At 39.7% G+C, this 23,060-nt stretch overlaps 1 protein-coding gene across 2 annotated transcripts in view; it reads right to left on the bottom strand.

The window, feature by feature from the left end:
* Nucleotides 1-23,060, bottom strand: part of LOC117955258 (roundabout homolog 1-like) — an 85,181-nt gene that overhangs the window by 57,763 nt on the left and 4,358 nt on the right. Inside the window, exons 2-3 of one of the 2 annotated variants that reach the window (XM_034889618.1) lie at nucleotides 22,851-22,977; nucleotides 20,525-20,617 (exon numbers count right to left, since the gene is read on the bottom strand). In XM_034889618.1, the coding sequence (XP_034745509.1) occupies nucleotides 20,525-20,617; nucleotides 22,851-22,932 (175 nt within the window). In that variant the 5' untranslated portion in view covers nucleotides 22,933-22,977. Of the gene's footprint in view, nucleotides 1-15,927; nucleotides 16,590-20,524; nucleotides 20,618-22,850; nucleotides 22,978-23,060 lie in introns of those variants that run through there. The other variant, XM_034889619.1, reaches the window with a different exon arrangement.

Genomic DNA, 23,060 nt, shown 5'->3' with positions numbered 1-23,060 from the left:
AGTGATGAGCTCCTGCACTCCCGCTGCAACCAATAAATCCCAAACAGACAAGTGTTTACCCAGATAGATAACACCTCACACATTGTGAAATGGGTGAGAATTTGTTCCACTGGGTAGCGCGGTGGATGTTATGTGTGTTTGAACATTCAGTATGTACTGTCTTTTTCCCAAATCACATTAAGGGAATTGTGATAGTATTTAAGAGGCCCTCGTTTACACAAAAACACAAGAAAAATAGGCATTTGATTAGTGTGCAAGCTTATCATAACGTACCATAATGTATGCTGAAATGTGCATGTTTTTGCATTCAAAAGCTCCATATTACCTGTATAGTAACAGTCTGACTAAAATAAATGTGGACTATTAGAATTAGGTTTTTTTTTCTTTCCTTCCACTTGCTTCCTTTACCTACTTTTCCTTTAATGCTGTCAAGTGGTCAACCTAGCTGAAAGGCTCCATGCTAATTAATGCAAAAACTGCCAAAAAGTTGAATTGTACAGTAGGCAGGTAATTATCCACCTAAAAACGATCCTCAGTAACAACATGGCACTTTTTGTGTGCTCCAGCGAGACCTTTTTTTTTACACTGGCACATTGCAAATGTAGCTTGAAGGTCTGTCATGATAAGACATGATGGGTAGTGACCAAAGCTGGTGAACCGATTCTTCACGAGAACAATCTGGGAAGGCACCAGCACAAAGCCTGGTTCTCACCTGCGAGAGTAAGACCTGTTGCCTGAATGAAGGGATTATGAAAACTATGGAGTGAAAAAAGTCTAAACTGGACATCATCAAGGGGCGTAAATATTACACTTAAGTAGAATTTTACAAATGGTCCAGACATTTAAATCATAAAAGGAACAAGATTGCCAATGTGGCTTTCAGTCACCCATGCTGCCTACGTTTCTTAATTGTGTTGGGCTGTTGCCTAAGGGTCCATGTAGCTGCCTAAGCTCCCTGGCATCATAGAAAGGTAATATCAGCCCGGTACAAGTGGGCCCCCAAAAGACCAGGCTTTATCTGCAAAGGGCCAGCAGCCAGCATACAATCAGTATGCAAAACATGGACACAGATGTACAATGGAGTACATCCATACATACACACCAAAGGTCATTTGTAGCACCTGTGCCACTACAAATGTGTTTTTTTCTGTCTGTCCTGAGTCAGTTGTGTTGTCTTTTGAAGATTTAGAAAGAGAAGAGGGATGAAGAGTAACAGAAATAAAAGAGAAAGAAGCATGTCTGTGTAGTTCTGTCTCAGCCAGTAAGGAAAGAGGTGGGTAGACGGTTTGTTCTCCCCACAACTAAAGTGTACAGAAATAATCTGCAAAAAAAAGCTTTGGTATGTTGGAATAACAAGCTAGGTATTTTGTATTTTATTCAAGTAAGTTCTGGTGAAAATACCAGTTAGAAAATAAGGCATGAGGGGATAGATTATAGGAGGAAATTATGAGGAAGCGAGGAGGTGATCAAGGGGGAAAGTACAGGATAACAAAAACTCCAAATCGTCCACTCTAAGATTCTAATAACTCATGTGACAAAGATGAGCGTAATTTACTAGAACGTTGGTGGTCTTGGATGGACCTACCCCAGTGTCATTTATAGTACAATGCTGTATATATTTAGAGTGCATGAATGGAGGATCCTATGACTGTTTGGAACCAAACCAAAGAAATATACAGAGAAAATCTAAAATATCACAATTAAAGTAGCTTGCTGTCAAACTAGCTGTCAGCTCAGTATGTAAAATGATCCTTTCCAAAGGTATAGCACTTCAGACGGGCTGAGAGACACATGGACACACACTGATACACAGTGTCAGTGTTGGGCATGGATAAAAAGAGCACATTCATTTAAAGTGCCCTTTGTTCGGGGGCACCCGAAGACTGTTTCCCTGTTGATATCTTCTTCCCTCTACCTTAAATCTTAACCAGACCCTAAATATGGAGGGGGGGGGGCACATCCTTTAAACAAACACTATTCGACCGGGCAACAGACTTTGACACAACACCTGTTCTGAAAAAAAAACAAGGCCGAACCAAAAGTTAGTCACATTGGCAACGAATTTAATTATCCAACCACTCTCAGAGCAAATTATTTATAAAAATAGAAAATAAACTGTGAACTTAGTTCCAAATTCAAATTTATAAACTATAAACGTAACAAGTTTGTTTCAATGTGTGAACTGTGTAAACTTGCACAACACTGCTGATACACATGTTTCTTAAGCAACCACTTGGACAGTGGAGACTGGTGGAGAGTGGTTTTCAAATCAGATTTACACCAAAAAACCTCAAAATTCACTTACATGAAGAATGTGTATAATTGTCTCTTTGTGGTTTTCCCAAGTAGCAGAGAAGCAGTGGTTGACATGTATTAATGTAGAATGCGGTGGACTGTACCCCTTGGGTGCTGCTGATAGCTTTGTGACACAATCAGCTTGCTCAGTGACTCTGACCCCAAGCCAACCAGAGCCACAGTGGCAGAAATGTTAAATCTCCACCTGAGGTACTGAGGGATTACCTGTGCTAGAGTGCCGCTCTGGAAGAGTAGCAGTCAGGCACATCTAGTAACAGCAGGCAGATTTTGTTGGAGGCTTAAGAGTGTGCAGTAAATGGAACCGCGATGTCTTGTTAAGGAAATCCTTAGTTTTCAGTCTGTAAAAATCGTTTTGTTTTTTTCTTTTGTGACCCGTGGGCTGGATCATCCCACACTTTTAATGGCGAGACAGAGATTTCCAGACGCTTTGAGTTCAAAGCTTTAAGTCAAATGACAGCACATGTTTAAACAGACAGCTATCCAAGACCAGATGAACAAGACAGATATCAAGAGAACACAACTAAGATTTAGACGCTTTAAAGCATTTGAGAGACAGACATGACAAGTTACACAGAGAAACCCAAAACCACCACAGCTCCAAAGAGAACTACAGTGAAAATCCCAACTGAACTAAGTAAACTACTGAAGTTGTTTCATGTTTAGTTCGTAGTCAGAAATGAATCATTTCATTTTGAAATAGGCTGGCAAGCAAGTATTGGACCGATGTTGGCACTTCTCCACTTTTGGCCTGACATCCAGTGCCAGCACACAATTACACAAAAAGAGTGAATTAAGAATGACTTTATATTGCAGAATAAATTACTGAATGCTGTCAGCATTTCCATCCTAAAATACACTTCACAGACCCAGACTAGACAGCCGTATTTCTCTGTGACACGTAACTAAAGTATTAATGTGACAAGAGGGTGATATTGTGCTAGTTTTTGCTGTGCATCACTGCACCACCTTTGGTATTTTAAGCACATCTGATTATCCAGAAACGTCAGAAAAAACGTCCAACAAATCCTCTCTTCTAAGGCCAAGTTCTGACTAACGTGGACCCAGCACTACATCAAAGGAGCTATATAAGGAAGACCAGGGACCTGTTGTGTAACACTGTGCAGACCCTATAATAAAAGGTTACATGCACACAAAAGCACAAAAGACAAAGACAACGAAGAAATAATTACTTTGAAAACATGCTAACCTTCAACTTCTCATGTTGAAGCATAATTAACAAGGAAATTGAGAATATAAACCGCAAATCTGCCTCGGCTAACTTTAATAGATGAAGCATAGCGTTTGTTCAGGCAGAGCACTGACGGTGTGCTTGTGATTGGGATCAGCTGTTTGAAATATTCTTCACAATATTTGGCTCATTCACAGCTCAAATTCAGGCAGCAGCAAGTGTACAGAACAGACATACAACCTTACACGAATTACTGCTACTTGGATGAGGACGCTCAAGCCAATGCATGTTTGCTATGGAAGCTCCCCCCACCCCCCCAACTTCCCCCTTATGTGGTAATTTGTGTTGTTGACTTAACTAAGATTTATTGTTCATGCATGTGCTTATTAAGAAAGATTCCTGAGTATAAATGTTGACTGTGCATATTCATACCATTAAGCTTGCAATTCAATAGCTTGACAGGGAAACAGGATAATACCAGTCCACAGATTAACAACAATAAACAAAGAAAGGTTTTTGTTTTTTGTTTTTTTGGGGGGGTGGTCATAGTTATGAGTGTTAAAACATTGGTTTTAATGATGGTGCTGAGACATATTTCGTTACTCAAAGGCTGAGTAAAAATCCTCATAACAGATTACCTTTTTTTACTCCTATTTCCCAAGGATATGTTTGACAATTTGGGGAAATACACTTGTTTGCTTCCTTGTTGCACGTAGTCTATATCGAAGACGGTTTATTGATGGGATAGTTCCGCAGGATGTCCGTCACTTTCCTCTTCCTTGGGGTGAACGTTGGACTCCAGTCGGATCGAGCAACATTAACCGTAACCTCTGAGCAACATTACACAATGAAAAAGACAAGTTTAAAGGAAAATTTGGATTGTGCACCAAGGCAGGCCCGCTTGGTTCGTCAGGGGAAGGATTGTACAGATTTACAAAGAATATGTGACAAAATTTACTCTCAAACTGTGACCTTTGGGACCTATTAGCGGGGATTAGCTAAGGACAAATACATACGGCAATACACTGGTAAGAACAAAACACATATCCAGCTGATTTATAAAGCTCACCATACTGTATTGTGGGAACTGTTAACTTTATTTACTATTGAAAGCAGCATTTTCTTTTGCATGGTGCAAATATTCCACCTAAACAAGTTCCTTCCTAAGACCGCACATAACCCCGCATAAACCAATAACTCGTTACACTTCACTTAGATTAAACAAACAATATTGAACATGTTATATAGTGAGCTTAACTGCTTTAACTTCATACATTGGCGATTGTAGACCCTTTTTAGGGGGGCTCAAGCCCCCTTAAATTCCATCTCAGCCCCCCTAAAAATTAAATTTCAATATTTTTTTTATCGATTTCATTGCTTCAATTGAGAGTGTGCGAACTTGTCTTTTAGTGACAGAGGAAAAACCATTACAGGTCCAAAGGGCCTGAAATAGGTTTAACATCCTGCGCTGCTGTCGCCAATGCTATATGCACCTGTAACCCCTGCTAACACTTTTACAAGGCACTGTATCTGTGTCACATTCCCATTAGGGGCTGAGCCCCCCTAAAGGTCGGATACTAGAATGGCTCCTGGATTCATATATATCGTAAAGAAAGAGTGATGTCGATCTTCTTAATTAACTCTTGGCATGAAAGTGACCTTTTACCATTTTTGAAAAGAAAAGAAATCCAAACTTGATGTAAAAGAAACCATTTGCGTTACTCATCCATTGGAGACACATATTCCAAACAAAAACACTCATTCATTTGAAAGTAAAACACAGGCAACCAATAAATGCCAGACATTCTTGCTCAGGCTGTATAAACTACAATTAAGTGGAACAGTTGAACCCTGTCATTCACTCATATGTGGGGGAAGGAATGTAAGTGTGTTTCTATCTCTGTGTGTGGCCAGGACAAGGTGTGTGCAACCCACAATCTGTCTTACACTGTGCTGACGCATTTCATGTTCTTAAATTGCATTTTGTACATGTGATTTTAATCACATGGACGTTATGAAAAACTTAAATTACAATACTGCAAGTTTCTTTCTTCTGGCAGCCATGACAAACACAATGGAGCAGTCTGCAGAGAGGAGAGTCAAGGTCATGATAATGATAACACCTCCACAACTATAGCATCCAGATGTTCAGGGCAAGATACGGTGTGGGGAGGAATAGGCTTGCAAGCTTAACACACAAGCAGCTTAAGAATTCATATTACAAGATGCAGAGGTAGATAGGAAAAAATTTGATGACTTAGGAAACAACTGGTTGCTTTCAATAGCAATGAATCTGTCATTTGTTTTTGTGATTGATCATTTAGTCCTAAAAAATTAAGGAAATAGTCAAAAATTGCCTTTACTATTTTCCGAAGTCCAAGTTCATGTTTTGTCCCACCGACACCAAAAATTATTTCTGATTTTAATTAAATGAAACGCGGTGAATCCACATATTTTGACGAAATTGGAAACGTTTGCATTTTTCCCTGAAGACTCAAATGATACATTTTTGACAATTATTTATCTCTTGATCAAATAATTGATAAACCATTTACATTACAGTACTTTTTAAAGCTCCTTCATTGAGAATTGTGTACAAATATTTAATTGAAGACAGGTTCTAAATTAACAGTTTTTTTTTTACTGTGCAATAATACAATGTTGTGAAAAGAAAATCTGGTTTGGATTGTCAGCTGTTAAATGCTCAGTGGGAAGGTAATTAGCAACGAAGTCCCCAGGGCGGACACACAGCAGAACATTGGTACACGATAAACATCCGAGCTGGACACTTTAACTGGGGAACTAATCCATCTCAGGCTGTCAATCACACAAGCTGTGGTCTTGGCTTGTTTTTTTTCAAACCAAATAGGCCAAGTTAAGATGAGTTTAGCTCCTGTATTGCTGATGAGAAACACCTTAGAAGCACAAGTGTCTGGAAAGGCCAGCAGCAGCTCAACTGAGCGGCTTATCCTCACTCCATTAAATGTTCAGTGGATAGTAAAATGGCGATATAGGCCATTGATTATTACTCAGGCAGAGCTTGAAAGCCAAACTTCCCATGAAAAGAGACAGACAATGAAGGGGCCGAGATGAAGTTGGTTATCATTAAAGAAAAAAAAATCCACTTTGGGTTAATCTTGTATTTACTGATTTAATATGAATGCCTTATCTTCTTATCAGTTAACAGTTAAAAGGTAGTCTACAGTATTCAGTATACTCAGTTAAACAGACTGCATAATGTGTGTTTGACCATCTGAACTTTCTCATGTTGCCTTCATCTCCTTTGAGGGTTGTAACTTATAAAACGGCCATTTAAAAGCATGTTTGCTACACTAACCGAGTCAATACATTAATATTACATTAGCTTCATGCTGCGTCATTGCATGTCACAAGTGCCTGTCTGTATGACCTACATGTTTTTCTGGTCTTAATTGCGCCCCTGGTAGTGGCAGCCCAGATGTGAACTGACTGACATACTGTGAAGGGAGAGAGACTTTGCCCTGAACACCAAGCCCATCTGAAAAACTGAAGCCCTCTCACAGGACTTTGCCTAATCTGGAGTCCTTCATAAATGTGCATGCAGACATTTGCATGTACTGTATTAGACAATATCTCAATACCAACAATCACACAGACATTTTAACACGGAAACAATTTCAGATTAGCCTCTAAAACGCTCTTCTGACTCTCAATTACTGTCTCTTTAATGAAGTGGTAGAATGAGTGCCCGGACCCCTGGATGTCTTTAGATTGCCTTGATACTAAAACAATCATAGCATTATCTTAATAGTCCAAGAAGACATTAATACGAGGGTGAATTCAGCCACAGGAGATTATAGGTTAGTGCAGTGTACTTGGCAGCCATTACACTTTGCTGGCTTTGTTAATAACCTGTGTAGTAAAAGAGTTAGATGGATTGCACTTAGCTTTGCCATAAGCCCTACTGTGCCTGAGTAGGCAAATCCCCGCTCCATGATATTCCCTTCTAGTTCAGTTACATTTACATATAAAGAAATAGTACCACACTTTGGAAAGCATGTCCACTATTTTGCAGGGACTTAAATCAGAAAGATTGATACCACTGAAGCCAGAGCCAGCAGACAATTCACTTAGCTTAGCAAGTGAACTTCCCAAATTGTCAAAATATTCCTTTCTGGTTCTAAATGCAAATTGCAAAGCACATCACACCATCTGGGGGAACTGATGTACAGCTATCTAAGCTGCCTGCCACCTGTTTCACTTGTGTGTGCTTCTTGGTAACATCTGCGCAAAAAGAAAATTCATGCCGGATAAAGATCTATTACAAATGCATATAGAATCTTTCTCTGTCCACATCAGAGGTAGTCTGACTGACTTAGTCTTCTTGTGGTGTCTAACTGTGTTCCCTTGCAATCGGACTCTGTGACTAATAAGCAAATAAAATGTAGGCCTATTAACCAGAAAGTGTGCCACTTACTTGCCTTTTTTCACAAATATATATACACACAGTATATATAACATTTAAAGAATCAAATGTTTTTGTTTTTTTTTTCTCAAAGGGGTTTAAAATCTTTAAGCAGCATTCCGACTGTTACAAGAACAGCAACGGGTGTCTTTCACATCGGCAGCAGTCAAGCCAAGGAGCCAAATACAAATCTTATCAAAACACAGCTGCTGCTGCGGCTGGTGGTGGTGCCACATTGCTGCCTTGGTGGACATACAGTCTTTATTTTAAATATTAGACCTTGCACTCGGAAAAAATCTACCGCGGGATTTTAGTTTTAAAAAAACGCAGTGTGTGACATTATATAGTTCGTGTATACTTTTCAGACACTAGTCTATCAACAGTACCTGCAGGGAGCAGCAATACTACAAGTGTCAATAAAGCACCGCAGTGGGAGCAGCCAAGGAGTCAGAGTTCAGCGTGGTAGAAAATCGGCTGTAAGAAATCCATAATATACTGACCTCTTTTCTTTCCCAACAGCCAACCTGCTTGTGTCAATCACTTCCACTGGGCAGATATCATTTTAAGTATGTCTTGACAAATTGCTTTTCACTTTGTTTTTGCTGATGACTAGACTTCAGTCTTTTTTTCTATGAAAAGTTAAAAGCTTAACCTTTAATAAGCTTTTGAACAGATTTAAAAAAGAAAAAAAAAAAAAAAAAAGGTTATTAAAACTGCTCATCTTTTAGTTATTCCAGAATGTATCTGTATGAACAGCTTTTATTTGGCTCCATTCGTGGGGGTGCTCTTGATCTCATGTTGGCACGGGGGTCTGGGGTTGGTTGTTGACGTGAGGAATACAGATAAAGCCCAGCTATCCAGCTTGGTATGCTACGTTGCGTGGATTGAGTTTGAGGGTACGTGGATAGGTATTTTTAAAATAAACCGCTACTTTGGGAGTTTTAATAACCTGCTTTAAGTGTGCAGCTTACAATATAAAAATCTTGGCAAAAGTTTTAATGACCTGCTGGTTGAAGAAAGGCTCCACTCGACCGTTTAATGTAATTGCAATGAGTTGTGAAAAAAAGAGCTGAACGCAACAATTTGTCGTACCTCTCACTGCCAAACCAGCACTGTTTGGAATAAAGCGGCTTTTAAAATCTGGCTACATTCCACCTTAGATACCAATCTTGGTATCAAGGCATGTCACAATAAAGCCGCAGTTTGAAGTGAGCAAAACAGTGCAGGTAATTTGGTTGATTGGAAGTAGTTCTTGCTGGAGTGGAAAATCACAGGCCGGGGAACAAAATGTCTGTAGGATTCACGACTGTCTGGAGTTTCCTTTTATCTCCGTGTTCATGCATACATATTCTGAACGTGACTTAATTACGGTCTGCGTTTCATAACATAGCCACAAAAGACTCCAGATGTGGCATCGATTCCCTCTTCAACACTTTGACACTATCCCTGTCCACACTTTTTCCTTCTTACTCCCTCATTAACCTGAGGATTTTTTTTTTTTTTTTAAACATGATAAGATGTCATTTGCTATCATTCCACTCTGCAACTCCTCTTAATATGCACTTGAAAAAAGAACGCCACCGGCTATGATGTAACCCAGCACGGAAATGGGAGAAACGCAATGTAAGAAAGTACAGCCCAGATCCAAGGCACATTTTCTTTTTTAACCATTATTATTATTAATTACATTAACTCTAGAGTTGAATTAGCAGATGGAAAATGTGTTAGTTCTTGATTACCGTGTGACAGGACAAAAAAAAGATAATTTATTTCTTGGGAACTGGTCAAGGAGACATCAAAAGTAGCAAGTAAAAGTAATAAAAGCACTGTGATACGGTAGGTGAAATACAATCAAAGCGTAGGATTTTGCAATGATTGCCATTATTACAAAGAAATAGATAACGGCATATAATAATCTAGTTACATTCTGTATGCTTAGTTCTTGTAACATATTGCTTGTTGGATGCAGTTTATCCCTGTATTAAAAAAACTAAAAACAGAGTCTCTTCTATACAACTGAAATCTCTTCATGCTGAATGAAAGAAATCCACTTTAGATACTAAGAATAAACCAGTAAACAAGTATCTGTCTTGGTCAAAATATCCATTTAAGTCTTCATTCACAGTATGCAATACCATGCCATTCCTACATAATACAAACATCTCCCACCGGCTCTCCCACTAGCTAATGAGACTGTGTGTCAAAATGCTACAGATGGTTAGCGAGACATTCTGGTTCATGAAGGTAACAGTAGGCAGGTCATCTCCCTGTAATAACACGGCCAGACCTGAGGGCATCCTGCTCACACTGGCCTGCTGATTCCTGCCACTCTCTTCATCATTACGGAAGGCTAACCGAGATCTAATGAGCCAAGTGAAGGTCTGGGTTTGGTTTGGATGTGTTCTGATCAAGGCTGTCAGAACAAATTCTAATACTGGAATTTCAAATACATGTAATAAAACCCAATCAGCTGAATGTGTCAAAAAATCATTCTTGATTCTTTTTTTTTTTCAACGGCCCACTTGAACTGAATGCATCTGTAGCTCCCAGTTACATGGCTTATCGATTCTAAAAGCCAAATAACTGGGAGCGTATTGATTCTATTGATTATTGGCTGCCTGACTGGAGAAGAGAACCACACAGAGGCAACCTTAAATATCATCTCTGAGGTTATATTATTATAACCTTTAAAGCTGTCCTTTCCAAATTATCATCCTCCCAATTACTCTCGAACCCTAAATCCTTGAGGAATACCGCATCCCTCTGAAAGCAACCAATAGAGCAATGCAATCGTTGCTAGGATGGATGCACAAGTTGGAGGACCATATATAACCAACCATTTATTTCAGAGATTGTGTAAGAAAGAAAAATGTCCATCTTCATTATCAACTTAGAGTTAGAAACTAGATGGATTCAAAAACATCCATCACAACATTACTTATAAAATCTCAAAACTATAAAAAAAAAGGATTTATAACCAGATGTCATTATCCAGTTCCTTATCATCCGGCACACAGCCACACACTGACCTCAGAACAAGAGACTAAGGCCAAAGGAGTAAAATCCGCCTAGAGAAAAACCACAAACCGGCTTGAGTTTCTGAGCCTAGAAACTAGTCTGTCCAGATAAGCGTGGCCATTGGTTCACTATTTAGGACCGCTTCTTGTGAGAAACTAAGAGAGCTCCTCTCTCCTCTGGGTGACAAGCACAAGACACAAAAAATAATTTAGCAGATCCATATTACATCCATAATAAGCTTATTTATTAGTGTTACTTATTCATTTTGTTTTCACTTTAGCGTGATGTGATCTGTGACAAAGTGGACACAACCACATTTTATCTGCTTAAAACATACTTAAATGACAAAATTAAAAGGTTAGTGCAATTTGTGTCTGCTTGATTTATTACTGAAGTGCCAGTGACTCGGAAACTTTAATATTTGATTCTACTGTCAGCTTCATGCTTTTATACTTGCATTGTTAATTTAAAGTTGTTTCTATCATGTCATTGCTAAATTGTTTGTTTTAGCTCACTTGAGTTCTTGTTGCACCTAATGAAGACATTGTTGTGCTTTAATAAGAGCGTGTCAATATAAATGAATTGACAATTGAAATTGTTGACTGAACAAATGAACTGTGCTGCAATTCTATTTTTACACAGATGAGTAGAAAAGGTTAAAGGAAATAGTATGGGTGTGAGGACCCTTCAGGCAAGGAACCTGCGACCTTTGTGGGGCTGGCAGATATACTTATTGATCCTCAAAATGAGGAGATGTGTGTGTATATGTGTGTACGTATATGTGCTTCCCTTTGAGAAGGTGGGATGACCTGTGAACTCCAGGCCCGCAGGCACTTGTTAAAGCTCTCAGTAGCTTCCCTTCCCCAGGGTTGGCAACCACGCTCGGCCTCACTGCACCGCAGGACACCAGTGGGTAAACAAGGGAAGCAATCACAAATCACAGCTTTCAACACGCAATCCGAAAAACACACATTAAAACAAGCTTGTGCCAACACCATTACATATGCATGCATGCACAATAAGTCAAGAAAACAATTGCAGCAAAGTCTGCAGGGGTCTGAGAGACAAGAGGGATACACTCTCTGTTTCAATGCCAGAATAGTTCCTGAGGGACAAAGTTCACATGAGCATGTATTGTTATGATGACCTCAAAAACACCTGTGTCTAGCAATATGCCTTTGGCATGAAGTCATCTTTGCATAACCTGACTCTGTTGATGCTCTGTATAACAATGAAAATATAATTTAAGGTGGAAAGTGTTTGTCAAAATCAAATCTATCAAGACAACACAAAGAGTGCTTAAGAAGTCCAGAAATAGCCCAAAACCCAGGTTTAGTGGATCCCAAGGATGGGTAAGAAAAATACAGCCAAAGACATTGACAGCTAAAAAGCACGGTGTGCCAGAGGCATTGACAGCAGTAAAGAATGAAAGAACATATGCTAAATTTGCAAGCAAGCAGTGCACCTTTCTTAAAAGACAGAGTCGTTTCTGCAGATTATCAGTCAGTATGAATAAAGAAGGGATGGGCCACGCCCTCAATGCAGTAAAACAAAAAAAGTCCTTATTTCAATCCTTCACATTGGCATCTTCCAAGAAATAAACAACAACAATGAAGATGCTCTCCAACTAACCATTTATATTCAATGAAGCCGATTATTTCTGAGGAAGAAAAATAAGGAATATGACAATTCCATGCAACAAACAAAGGAATTATCGCCTAGCACCATCATGCATAGCGAAGAAGTCATCATTAGTGGAGAGACTCCGCTCATCATTGTCACCACTACAAAGACTACAGGGAGTCTTGTTAGCTGAGGGTACTAACACAGCAGGCCAGTTTCCCCCCAATCAAGCCATCATTACTTAAAGACCAGCGTTCTGTAACAAGTGCTGTGCAGTATTTTGGGTCAAACCAGTCAACCTCTTGCATTCACTGAGCGTTGGTCGCCAAAACAGCATGAGTAGGTACATGTGAACTCTGACCTGTGTGCAACTACCTCCAACAGGCCAGCCAGATGTCTCAATCACACTGGTCCCTGTGGGGCTGCTGCAACACCAGTGATGGAGTTAGGCTGTGTTCTGCTGGTCTCTGAGCACCTCTTGTACTTACTTCTCCACTGATAACACATGGACGAGGGGGTCTATAAAAAGGTAAAACAAGCCTCAGAGGGCCATGGTTACTTATTACTAAAATTAATTAGCCTAGTTATTCGCTGAGCTAGTACAGTTATTGTGAAGAGAATAATCCTATCAGTTCCAGCCAAAGCGATTTGGTTTCAAATCCTGTACTGTTGTTTGAAAGAACAGTTGAGACAGCCACCATAAAAGGATGAGCCATTATTTTATTTCCCCATGGTTCCTTTTTAGACAGTGTTTACAGACCATCAAACAAAGCAGGTAGAATGGCGATGCAAGTCACAGCATTACTCTGGGGATGCATAATTTAGATCTGGGGGATGAAAGGGACAAAGCCATCTCAACACAAGTGTATGCTTTTAATGGCCATCATTTAGATTATTATGTATCACCCAATTATCGTTGGCAGATTTATTATGGAAACTCTCAACGAAGGGGAGTTCCAGGTTTTCCTTAGCGCTGAAGTCACTTAACAGCCGAGCTTCAATAGCTCGATGTTTTAATGATGGACCATTGTACGTGTTTATGCTACAGTTAAGATACCATAGAAAGGGATGAGTTACATTAAACAAAAGTAGGATGGATAAAAGACATGTAATCAATCATTGATTGTAATTTGTTACGCATGGAACATTTCAAGGACAGGCATGTAAACCTGGCAGATATCCCAAAAATCCCTGTGATCTATGGTGGGATAGAGATGTGGTAAAAAACACACTCACTCACAGGCTCAGCCTGGCCAGTGCCATGTTCATTTACTGTAAATCCAATTGGCTCTTTCAACTCACACATGTTGGCTAAAAACTGCAGAGCTGGGCCCATTAGTGACAGTTTGTCAGAGGTCTGGTCCCATTGTTCAGTGGTCATGAGCATTGAATAACTATCAAATAATGGGGTTTGTTTCATGTCAGGTGCACACTTCCGATTGCAAATAAACATATTGAATTAATGTTGAAGGTTCAGAAAACTTCCTCAAAAGTATAGAACACCACAAATATCCTCGAGTACTCTTGAAACGCTCAGGATTGTGTGGTTAACAAAGTTTGTCAGTTTGGAAATTTTGTGACAACAAACTGGAAAATTGGTGTGACACATTTTTTTGCTCAGGATGTAGACAGACAAGCCTAAGTGTGATTACTGTTTTTGAGTCACCGCTGAAATGCAAGAACATAGTTGGTAAAAGGCTGCATTATATCCACATGTTGACAGCGTCTGCAATGGTCACAGAAAGAACATTTCATTTTGGGTTTGGAAAATGTTACATAAGTAACAGTCATAATATGTTGAATTTAAAGAACGGAGTCACACCCAAGAATAAGATTTAACCTCGATGTCTTCTGAAGTAGGCAAAAGGATTTTCAGCTCTCGTAGAAGTAAAAACCTCGGAAAAAAAACTGCCTCTACAGTGTCAAAGAAAAGAAGTCCAGCGCCAAATAAAGCCATCACTCAGTGACAAGACACTTATGAAAGCCTTAGGGCTGAACATATATTGACTGGCGCCAGTAGGGAATTTGAGGAACTCTTGAAATAAAAAAAATAAAAAGATTCACATTTCTCATGTGCCCTTTCCTGTGGTTTCAAGAAAATATGCATTGACATTTTGTAAGATTACTGGCAAATGAACAAAAATTGCTACTTAAGCATTGTTAGCCAACTCTAGGCTGAATCATTAGCCTAAAATTCCATCCATAGCGTAAAATACATACAATGAAATACTTTTCTTTTTTTAAAGCATAGGGTGGAGAGATTGTATTTAGTTTTATAGATGTTAGTTTTTCATTTTATTTCTCTATTGGGCATGCTGTCCTCCAGGCTTAAACAGCTTGTGCCCCACAGCAGGTGCATACTGTATGTAAAGGATTTTGTTGTAATCTGATATCTGGACTGAAGCTACCTACAGTACTACAGTACTAGTCTATGTGACTGTAGTTGCTACTATATACTGTGTGATATTAGTGTGTCTTTTCAGTCCTAGTGGGTGGAGGAGGTGATGTCTGTGATGCTCCTTCAAACCTCAACCTTTGCTGCTTGACTGGGACACAGCGGCTAACATCAGCTGGGAACGAGGCGAAAGAAAAATGTGCGAGCAAACAATGTCTAGTGGAAAGTAAGTATGTTGTCAGCACTCCACCTGCAACATCAGTGTTAGATCAATGTTATGCTTGGCCATTTCCCCAAAATGAACCTTGACCATCTAACAAAAACACAATATTAGCCTAAATATTTCCTCCAGAATGCATGACATTGTCAGTGTGTGGAACATTGGTGCAAAGGTTCTGTCCAAGTGTCTCTGTTCCTCATTAACCTTCACTTCTTGTAATATATGCACCCACTGAGGACTGGGGATGATAACCTAGAACCGATATGGCCTACTTTGACTCATTGCACGCATGATGGCGTGCCATTGACTTTAACATTATACATTTTACAACATGCCCTCACATAAACCTCACTCTATTTCTCTCCTTTTTTTCTTATGACACTAACTGTGGCAATTAATTTCCACCAGTGTGAAACTCGTAAAAGGCTGTGTTTCACTGGACTGCAGCAGATCATAAATAAATGGGTCACTTTCAGCACGCAGCATGGGTCAGGGGCCACATGCTGATACTGCTGGCTACACAGAGAAAAGGTGACCGGAATACACGCAGGGTGCCATGACTGATCAAACTTAGCCAATTCATCACCCCAACTAACTTATCTCTCTGTACCACCATCGCTATTTAAACCAGTCTCTTTCTATACAGCATATTAGCTATTCTTTTGAAACTGCCCACACTGAAAACATAAGGAAAGCTTGTCTTGGCAAAGAGCAACTCATACCTGAACAAATCTGTAGAAATGCCAGTAGACAGTAAATCCCCGTCAGACAGGCAGGCATCCTTCAAGAGCAGCTCGAAACGGTGTAAATCCAGTTAGATGGCGCTTTGCGGTCTATTTCATCTAAATCACAACTTCTCCTGCGGAGCCGATGATGGAGATCCGTGTGGCGGAGAGTTCCTGAACTCCGCAATAATACAGATAATACTGTTCAGAACTGCTCCTCGGAGAGTGAATTTCTATTAGAATCAGAGTTCGGATCAATCGGAGGCATCGTTGCGGGCTACTCGAGAAGTAATCCACTTGGATTTTCCCCACTGCTTTCAAACTCACTTCCAAATGCTGATAACTTCGCTGAATTCATCTGTGATCAGATCCGCTATTAGTTCCACTTCGGGAGAAGCTTTCCGAGGCTGAATGGAGAGCAAGAATCCGAAAGAGTAGAAGCGTCCAGTTGCGGCTACTTTAATGGTTTAAACGTGTAGTTTTACCCCGGTTTCGTGGGACTGGCGCTGGTTGGATGAGGCGCCGCGCGTCTCTGCGCTCAGTGCTGCTTTGGTTTTCCTAACCAGTCAGAGGCTTTTCTGTTGTGCAGAGGAGATTCCTGCGCGCCAGGCACCATTTAACCGCATAAGGATGCATGCACAACACGAGGCTCCACTGGGCTTTGCATCCAGCACGTCCTTTATGAAAAAGACCCAGTCTACAGCAGCCTGAATTACTGCAAACTACGGCATGTGGATGTTGTAGTTTTATAATCCAATAGAACAATTTCAAGTCCCATAGGCCTAAGTCAAGCTGTTTCTATGATGAATCCAATTGGCTGCAACAATCAAACGCTTTGTTTTAAGTCACATCACAAGAGTCGTTTATGATCCACAGAATTCCCAAACCAAAAGTGTACTTAATATTTAAAAATGTGTCTACTGTTGAAAATGAAACAAAAATTTGACCTTGCTGAATGATTGATACTGTTTTGTTTATCCTCCTATCAAAACAGAGAGATGTACACTTGTACTATGTGCTTATTAAAACCTAAAGGGACCAGCTCAGGCAGCACATGTGGGAAACATACTGTATGCCTAATGAGCCAGTGAAATGTCCCTTCATCCACACCCGGCAGCAGTGCAGCATTGTGCTTCTTCTTTCCATGACAAAAATCAATGACGTTTTCACCCCTTGACCTCTCAACATACCACTGGGAAATTAAATGACATTTTGAGGGCATTAGAAACGAAATGTCTAACATACTATGTCTTGATATTAAACATGTGGAAGTAATAACCACACAGCCTGAGTGAACTAGTCTACCCCAACAAAATACATTTGGAACTGAGCAAGATTAGTCGTTTAAATTTAATAGTTACAATATGGAGCGTATCTATATGAAACTCTGAAAGGTCCTGTGTTGTCTAAACAGGTCAGCACTCCCTCTGCTGGCTGCAGGGCTGCAGCACAGTCTGGGCAGCCCTGGTTCTACTTACTACTACACTGAGATCCCACAGCCAACAGCGGAATAGGCAGGCAGGTTATGACACTACAAAAAGTACCAACTTAAGGGCATGCATTATTCCTACAATCAAAGGGGTATACTTAAAAATCCCTTCACATGTCCAACCAAAATTAGTAACAAAAGAGAAGAGATATAATTACTTTCTTACTAACACGGTACAGAAAAAAAACAGTGATGCTTCTGGTCTTTCAAGTCACAGTTAGGCTAAAAAAAATTGACTTAACCGGCCCTCCCTGACCTCTCGCCTCAAATCCTTTAATTGCCCATCGTGAACCACTGGTGGCTCTACTGCATGGAGCCAGCACTATAGGCTGAGCCATCACAGATGGTAAACAACCAGTAAAATATGAGAAATTACAGTCGAACCACAAGCATATTTCTGCCTTTATAAAATATGCACTGCATTTGTTTTGTTTTTTCATTGAAGAACACCTACCACTCTCCTTTCTTTACCTCCTTGCACTTGTTTGTCTCCCATGCCATATTCAACATGTTTGAAGCAACACAAGGGCACTGAAATACTATATTTCCTGCAATGCATCCTATTATTCACTTAGTACTTGTTACATGTCCCTGCGGACAATCAACAAGGGTCTTTGTCATTTCCTTCAAGCCAATAGCATCCCCATATATGACTCTCTGGCAGCTCAGAGGGCTGAGACTGAATTACTGCATTAGTGCCATAGTAGCATACTGTAGAGGACAATATTGTCTTGGTCATGTAATTGCTGTGTAATTAGTTTAATTATAAACATGGACAGGTGTAAACCGGCTGTCATCACAGTAGGTCTAAAGCACAAATAACAAGAGGATAGAGGTTCAACGGTGGGGCTCTTGCTGTATGTGTGGGTGGCTTCAACACAACAACTGGATCAGTGCACACGGCTAATTGCAGGGTTTGTGAGTTCTGGGTTCTATCGTGCATTTCACAATTGGTCACAATTCAAAGCCTCTCCAATATTTCTAGGAACAGATGGTGAAAAATGGACACAAAGACATGCACGTCTTCATGGCAACACAGCACAGAAAAGGGCTAGGATTTTGAGGAGACAGTGCCAAGTACTGAAACCTATTTTTATTGATTTATTTCACTCCAATGTAGCTCTCCAGTTGGTTATGAGCCAGGGGAGAAAATATCGCCAAAAAGCACAAAGCCAAATCCCAAAAATATTTATGAAGGAATAAATAATTTGGAACCTCCACAGACCAACAAACTTGGCCTCGGCTAGTCCTTTATTACAGCAGTCAGTATTGGCTGTTTTGTCCATGAAAAAATACGGAACGTACCTGATATCAGGGGTGTAAGGCAGAGTCAATTGTACGAGCTGTTTAGACGTATGTATGGATATTTGTGTAAGTAACACACTGCTGCCATTAGCTTTGACTGTCACTACATTATTGTCCCTGTTCTTGCTTTTATGTTCAATGCTGTTTCTCCACTCCCCCCTATTTCCTATTAACTGTGACAGCTCTTTGGCTTTTTCATTTCCCTCCACTCGTTTATATCGTTGCATATTTGTCAGCCTCTCACTGCACATCACTATAGTTGCTCAGGATTATACAAAGTGTTGAGGCAAAATATGCGACAGCCTTCACGTTGAAGCTCCCATAGTAAGAAAAGCTGATGCAATAGCCATGCCTCTGCTCTTCTCTATCGCCCTCCAAATTGGCAAACAGGCAGCTACCCGGATGGTCTCATCAGTCGTTAAGACTAGGACATCCTTTCAACTTCTCACAATCTCACTGTCTTCTTTTTTTTCCCGGCTGGGCAACACAGATTTTAGGTATGAAAAAAAGGGCTTCTTATCTTGAGGGAGAAATCCCTCTTACAGCCATTAGCTCCACATAAACCCCATCAGATGGAAGCCAGTAAGAGCTCCAATTGAGATTCCACAAAAGAAAAAGAAAAAAAAACATTGTTTTTGCTGCCCATTAAAGATAAAAGGCCAATATTATCATTATTTTAGCATCTAATTTTCTTCTTCTTAACTTAATTTTGCTCCAGACATCAGAAGACATGCAGAAAGTCTTATTTTCTCATCTCCTAAAATCATACAGACTATAGGGGGAGAACTGCTAAACGTTTGGCTTTGTTCTATCTCAGAACATCCCAGTCAGAGCCCTCACCATAAAATGTCAAAGCAAAGGGAGAGGGGATTGAACTGGGTTGGCTTTGGACACAGCACTTGAAGTCTGCAGCTGCTGAAATGGCATTAAGTGGTATTAGAGTCTTTGTCAGCAAAAGGAAACATAGTCCTCTTCCTGGGAATTAGGTTCAATATTGTATCTTTCAAAGGACAAATACAGAATCAGCACAACCTGGAGCACCACTTTACTGACTGCTGGCTTTGTCTGGCTTATTTCAGACATTTCTTTAAAAATGTTCATCAAGATAAGTCCATGAATAAAGCAGGCCGCTTAGAAGTAGAAAAAACATGGGATAACACAGATGTTATTTTGATTAACTGACAAAAGTAGAAGAACATGTTGCAACTGCTGTAAGTGACAATCAAAAGTATAACACACTCTGGATTGATAACACCTTCTGCTGAATTGACACTAATTAGGATGCAACGGCATGGTGTACGACAAGACACTGAAAAATAATGGGATTTGTTGTGTAGAAAGTAAAGGTGGGGAAAATATCTTTACAGCATTGTATTGCAATATTTTCTGGCAATACTGTATCAATACACAGAAGCCAACTATCAATATGTTATTATACTATATGTGTTAGTCATTTTGTCTGCTTGACAATCCCATTTTGCAGCATTGAAATTAAAGTGAGATGAACAACAGAATGTTGACAAAGGTTCCTTTTGGGGACATCATTTGAAATTGGGCATAAATAATAAAATAATAAAATTGCAATATATCGCAGAATATTGCAATCATATTGTATCGTGACCTAGATACTGTGATGATATCATATGATGAGGTCTCGGGAGCTTCCCACCCGTATTAGAAAGCTGGGCCGTAAGATCTAGACTTCCTCAACACATCAACGCTCTCCATTGGTTGGTTAAAGGGAAGCAGGATTATTGTGTCAAATGAGTGCACAAATCCCATTTAGCACTTGGACTGTACCTTTGTATCCAAGGCTGTTGTCTTGTTCAGACGCTGGCTCAGATGCAGGTGTTTGGGTGATGACCTCACGGTTCCCTCTGTGTTCATCCGTATCTGTTAGCATGGGGACATGACAAGGGGGAAATCCAATTAAACAGAAAATTGACAAAATTGCTTAACTTAACCCTGTGCGACATGCAACATCTTTATCCCTAAGTGGCTGACGTTTAACCAGGAACAGTAGGGGTGTGCAAAAAAATTTCATTTGTATCGCGATTCAAGCCCTTACAGATTCTAAATCAGTTCATGGAATTCCAAAAATCAATACTTTTTTTTCTTTTTGTAATGCTGTGTATACTATCATATGGGAAAAGTAACTATATTTACATACTGTGGATCCTTTTATTAATTGAGAATTGTTTTTGAATCGAAAATCAACTTTGTATTGAATCTTGAACCTAAAAATCGATACTGAATCAAATCGTGGCATTTTCTGAATCGTGAACCCCTAATGAACATGAATCTAAGTCATAAATCTCAACGAGTATTGTTGTGGAACTTCTAAAAGGGCGGCCATGCCGAAGAAAATAGACAGTTTGGTCTATGGCAGGCCTGCTTGTATGGTAACCTTACTGTACTATAATAAAGAAGATCATTTTCCAGGATTGTTCTTTTATTTATTTCTTCATTCGTCTTTAGTAAATGTATTCCGTATCAACAGAGTGGTGCAATAGAGTAATCAAACTGAAAATAAAACCAAAAGTAAACAATGCACCCATTACCTGCAAGCAGCTATTTGTAGTTCATTTCATATTTATGAAGTGCAGCCTTCCATTCTGATGCTGAAAACTGTTGTAAAATGACAACCGTCACAACGACTGATTAAGGAAGTTGCCTGAATGCATTATATTACTCTCCGGTGTGTGATTACCCTTTGTGTCAGCCAAGCAGTTATGAACTTTTTTCAACATTGTAAAAACAAACCACCTTGTTCAAATTGATTCAGGACCAGGATTCACATTTTTTTTTAAATACATGATGTTTCCCGTGCCGCTTGATGTGAACATGTTGTTGCTCTGGAAGCACAGCCTAGGAGCGCCAGCACCGTGAGGTGTGATAACATTTAATCATGCAGTCACAGAGAGGTGAAGTGTCTCAACATATTAACATCTTAGTGCCAAGAAGAATATGATCTCTTCTGCGTAGGCAGAAACTAAATCTAATGCGACTGAAATAACAGACATCTCGTGGAAATTTAGCAGAGCAACTAATACATTTGTACAGTTTCGAAGTAAAATTGTCATATCTCTGATGAACACAAGCTGAAAGATGTAAATTAAGCACAATATTCGCAAGTCAAATGCTTATATGCACCGACCGTTAAGTTTCCCCTGATTTATCCATGCTTTAAACACTGGCTGGGTACTTGGCTGTGGCTTATAGTCATGAATATTATCTAAACATATACCACTAGAGGGTGCCGCCACTTCGTCACAGCATAGGCAGCAACAAAGGCAGGGTTTCAAACTTTTTCTTTTTTTTTTATGTTGGAGTGCAGGTTTAAATGGAAAAGCCATATACTGTACATATATATTAAATGAGACATTAATCTTCTCAAAAGATCATCCATGGAGATTTCACAAGACCTTTATTTACCCTGTGTGTCTCATCATCACACACATCATTGCATTGAAATCAGTTTGATCCAAAACAAATAAAGCTATTAGGGGAAAGACAACTAAAGGCAGAAAGCATGCTTAGGATGCCCTGTTTTATGGACTTTTCACACAAAAATAAATAAATACATATCCTGAGTTCTGTCTCTCTTTCAACCACAAGAGGACAGCATAACTGCACCAAGGATCAATTTTTTCCCATCCAAACAGAACCAAAACTGACATATGAGTGGCACCTTGCATAGTAAGTCTCTAGACTATTTATTTTAGTCAGGTGTTCAGAATGGCAGCCATAAGGGAGATGGTATTCCCTTTAAAAAATATCCTTTTCCACAGCATGGGAAAAAACAGTTTAGGTCCTTTCATCTTTGTATTTATGAAAGTCCCTAAACCCTGACAGCCTTTTTTAATAGTCTGTTCTGTGCAAACTACTCTTGTAGGTCTTTCAATTAATTTAATTGTTTTATAATAGGTTTGCAACACATTTTTTAATGACAGATTAAGGCTCAGTCATCTAGCTACTGTCTAATCTTATAACAATTAATATGTATTACTACTAAACAATAAATGAATACAAAACACATTAAGTCAGTCAAAAAAGAGAAAGAATAAATACTCTTGGCAGTACTATGGGTATGGCATGTGTGGCTGGTCATTGTGGAGATTCTCACCTGATGCGTGGGCCGGCTGCAGCTGGTTTACACCGAGCAGGCTGATGAGAAGGAATGTGATGGGTGATTGTACAGCCAGCATGATCCCCAATGGGCCTGGCCGGCCTTTCAGAAGGCCTTAATGAACCTGGAACCAAGAGACAGGTGCAGCTGTATCATTTATTAGGACATCACATACACTTTGGTTGAAATGTGAGCTGAGCTGAATGG

Source organism: Etheostoma cragini, chromosome 13, assembly GCF_013103735.1.
Source record: "Etheostoma cragini isolate CJK2018 chromosome 13, CSU_Ecrag_1.0, whole genome shotgun sequence".
Lineage (NCBI taxonomy): Eukaryota > Metazoa > Chordata > Actinopteri > Perciformes > Percidae > Etheostoma > Etheostoma cragini.
This window is presented reverse-complemented; position numbering and strand designations above follow the sequence as displayed.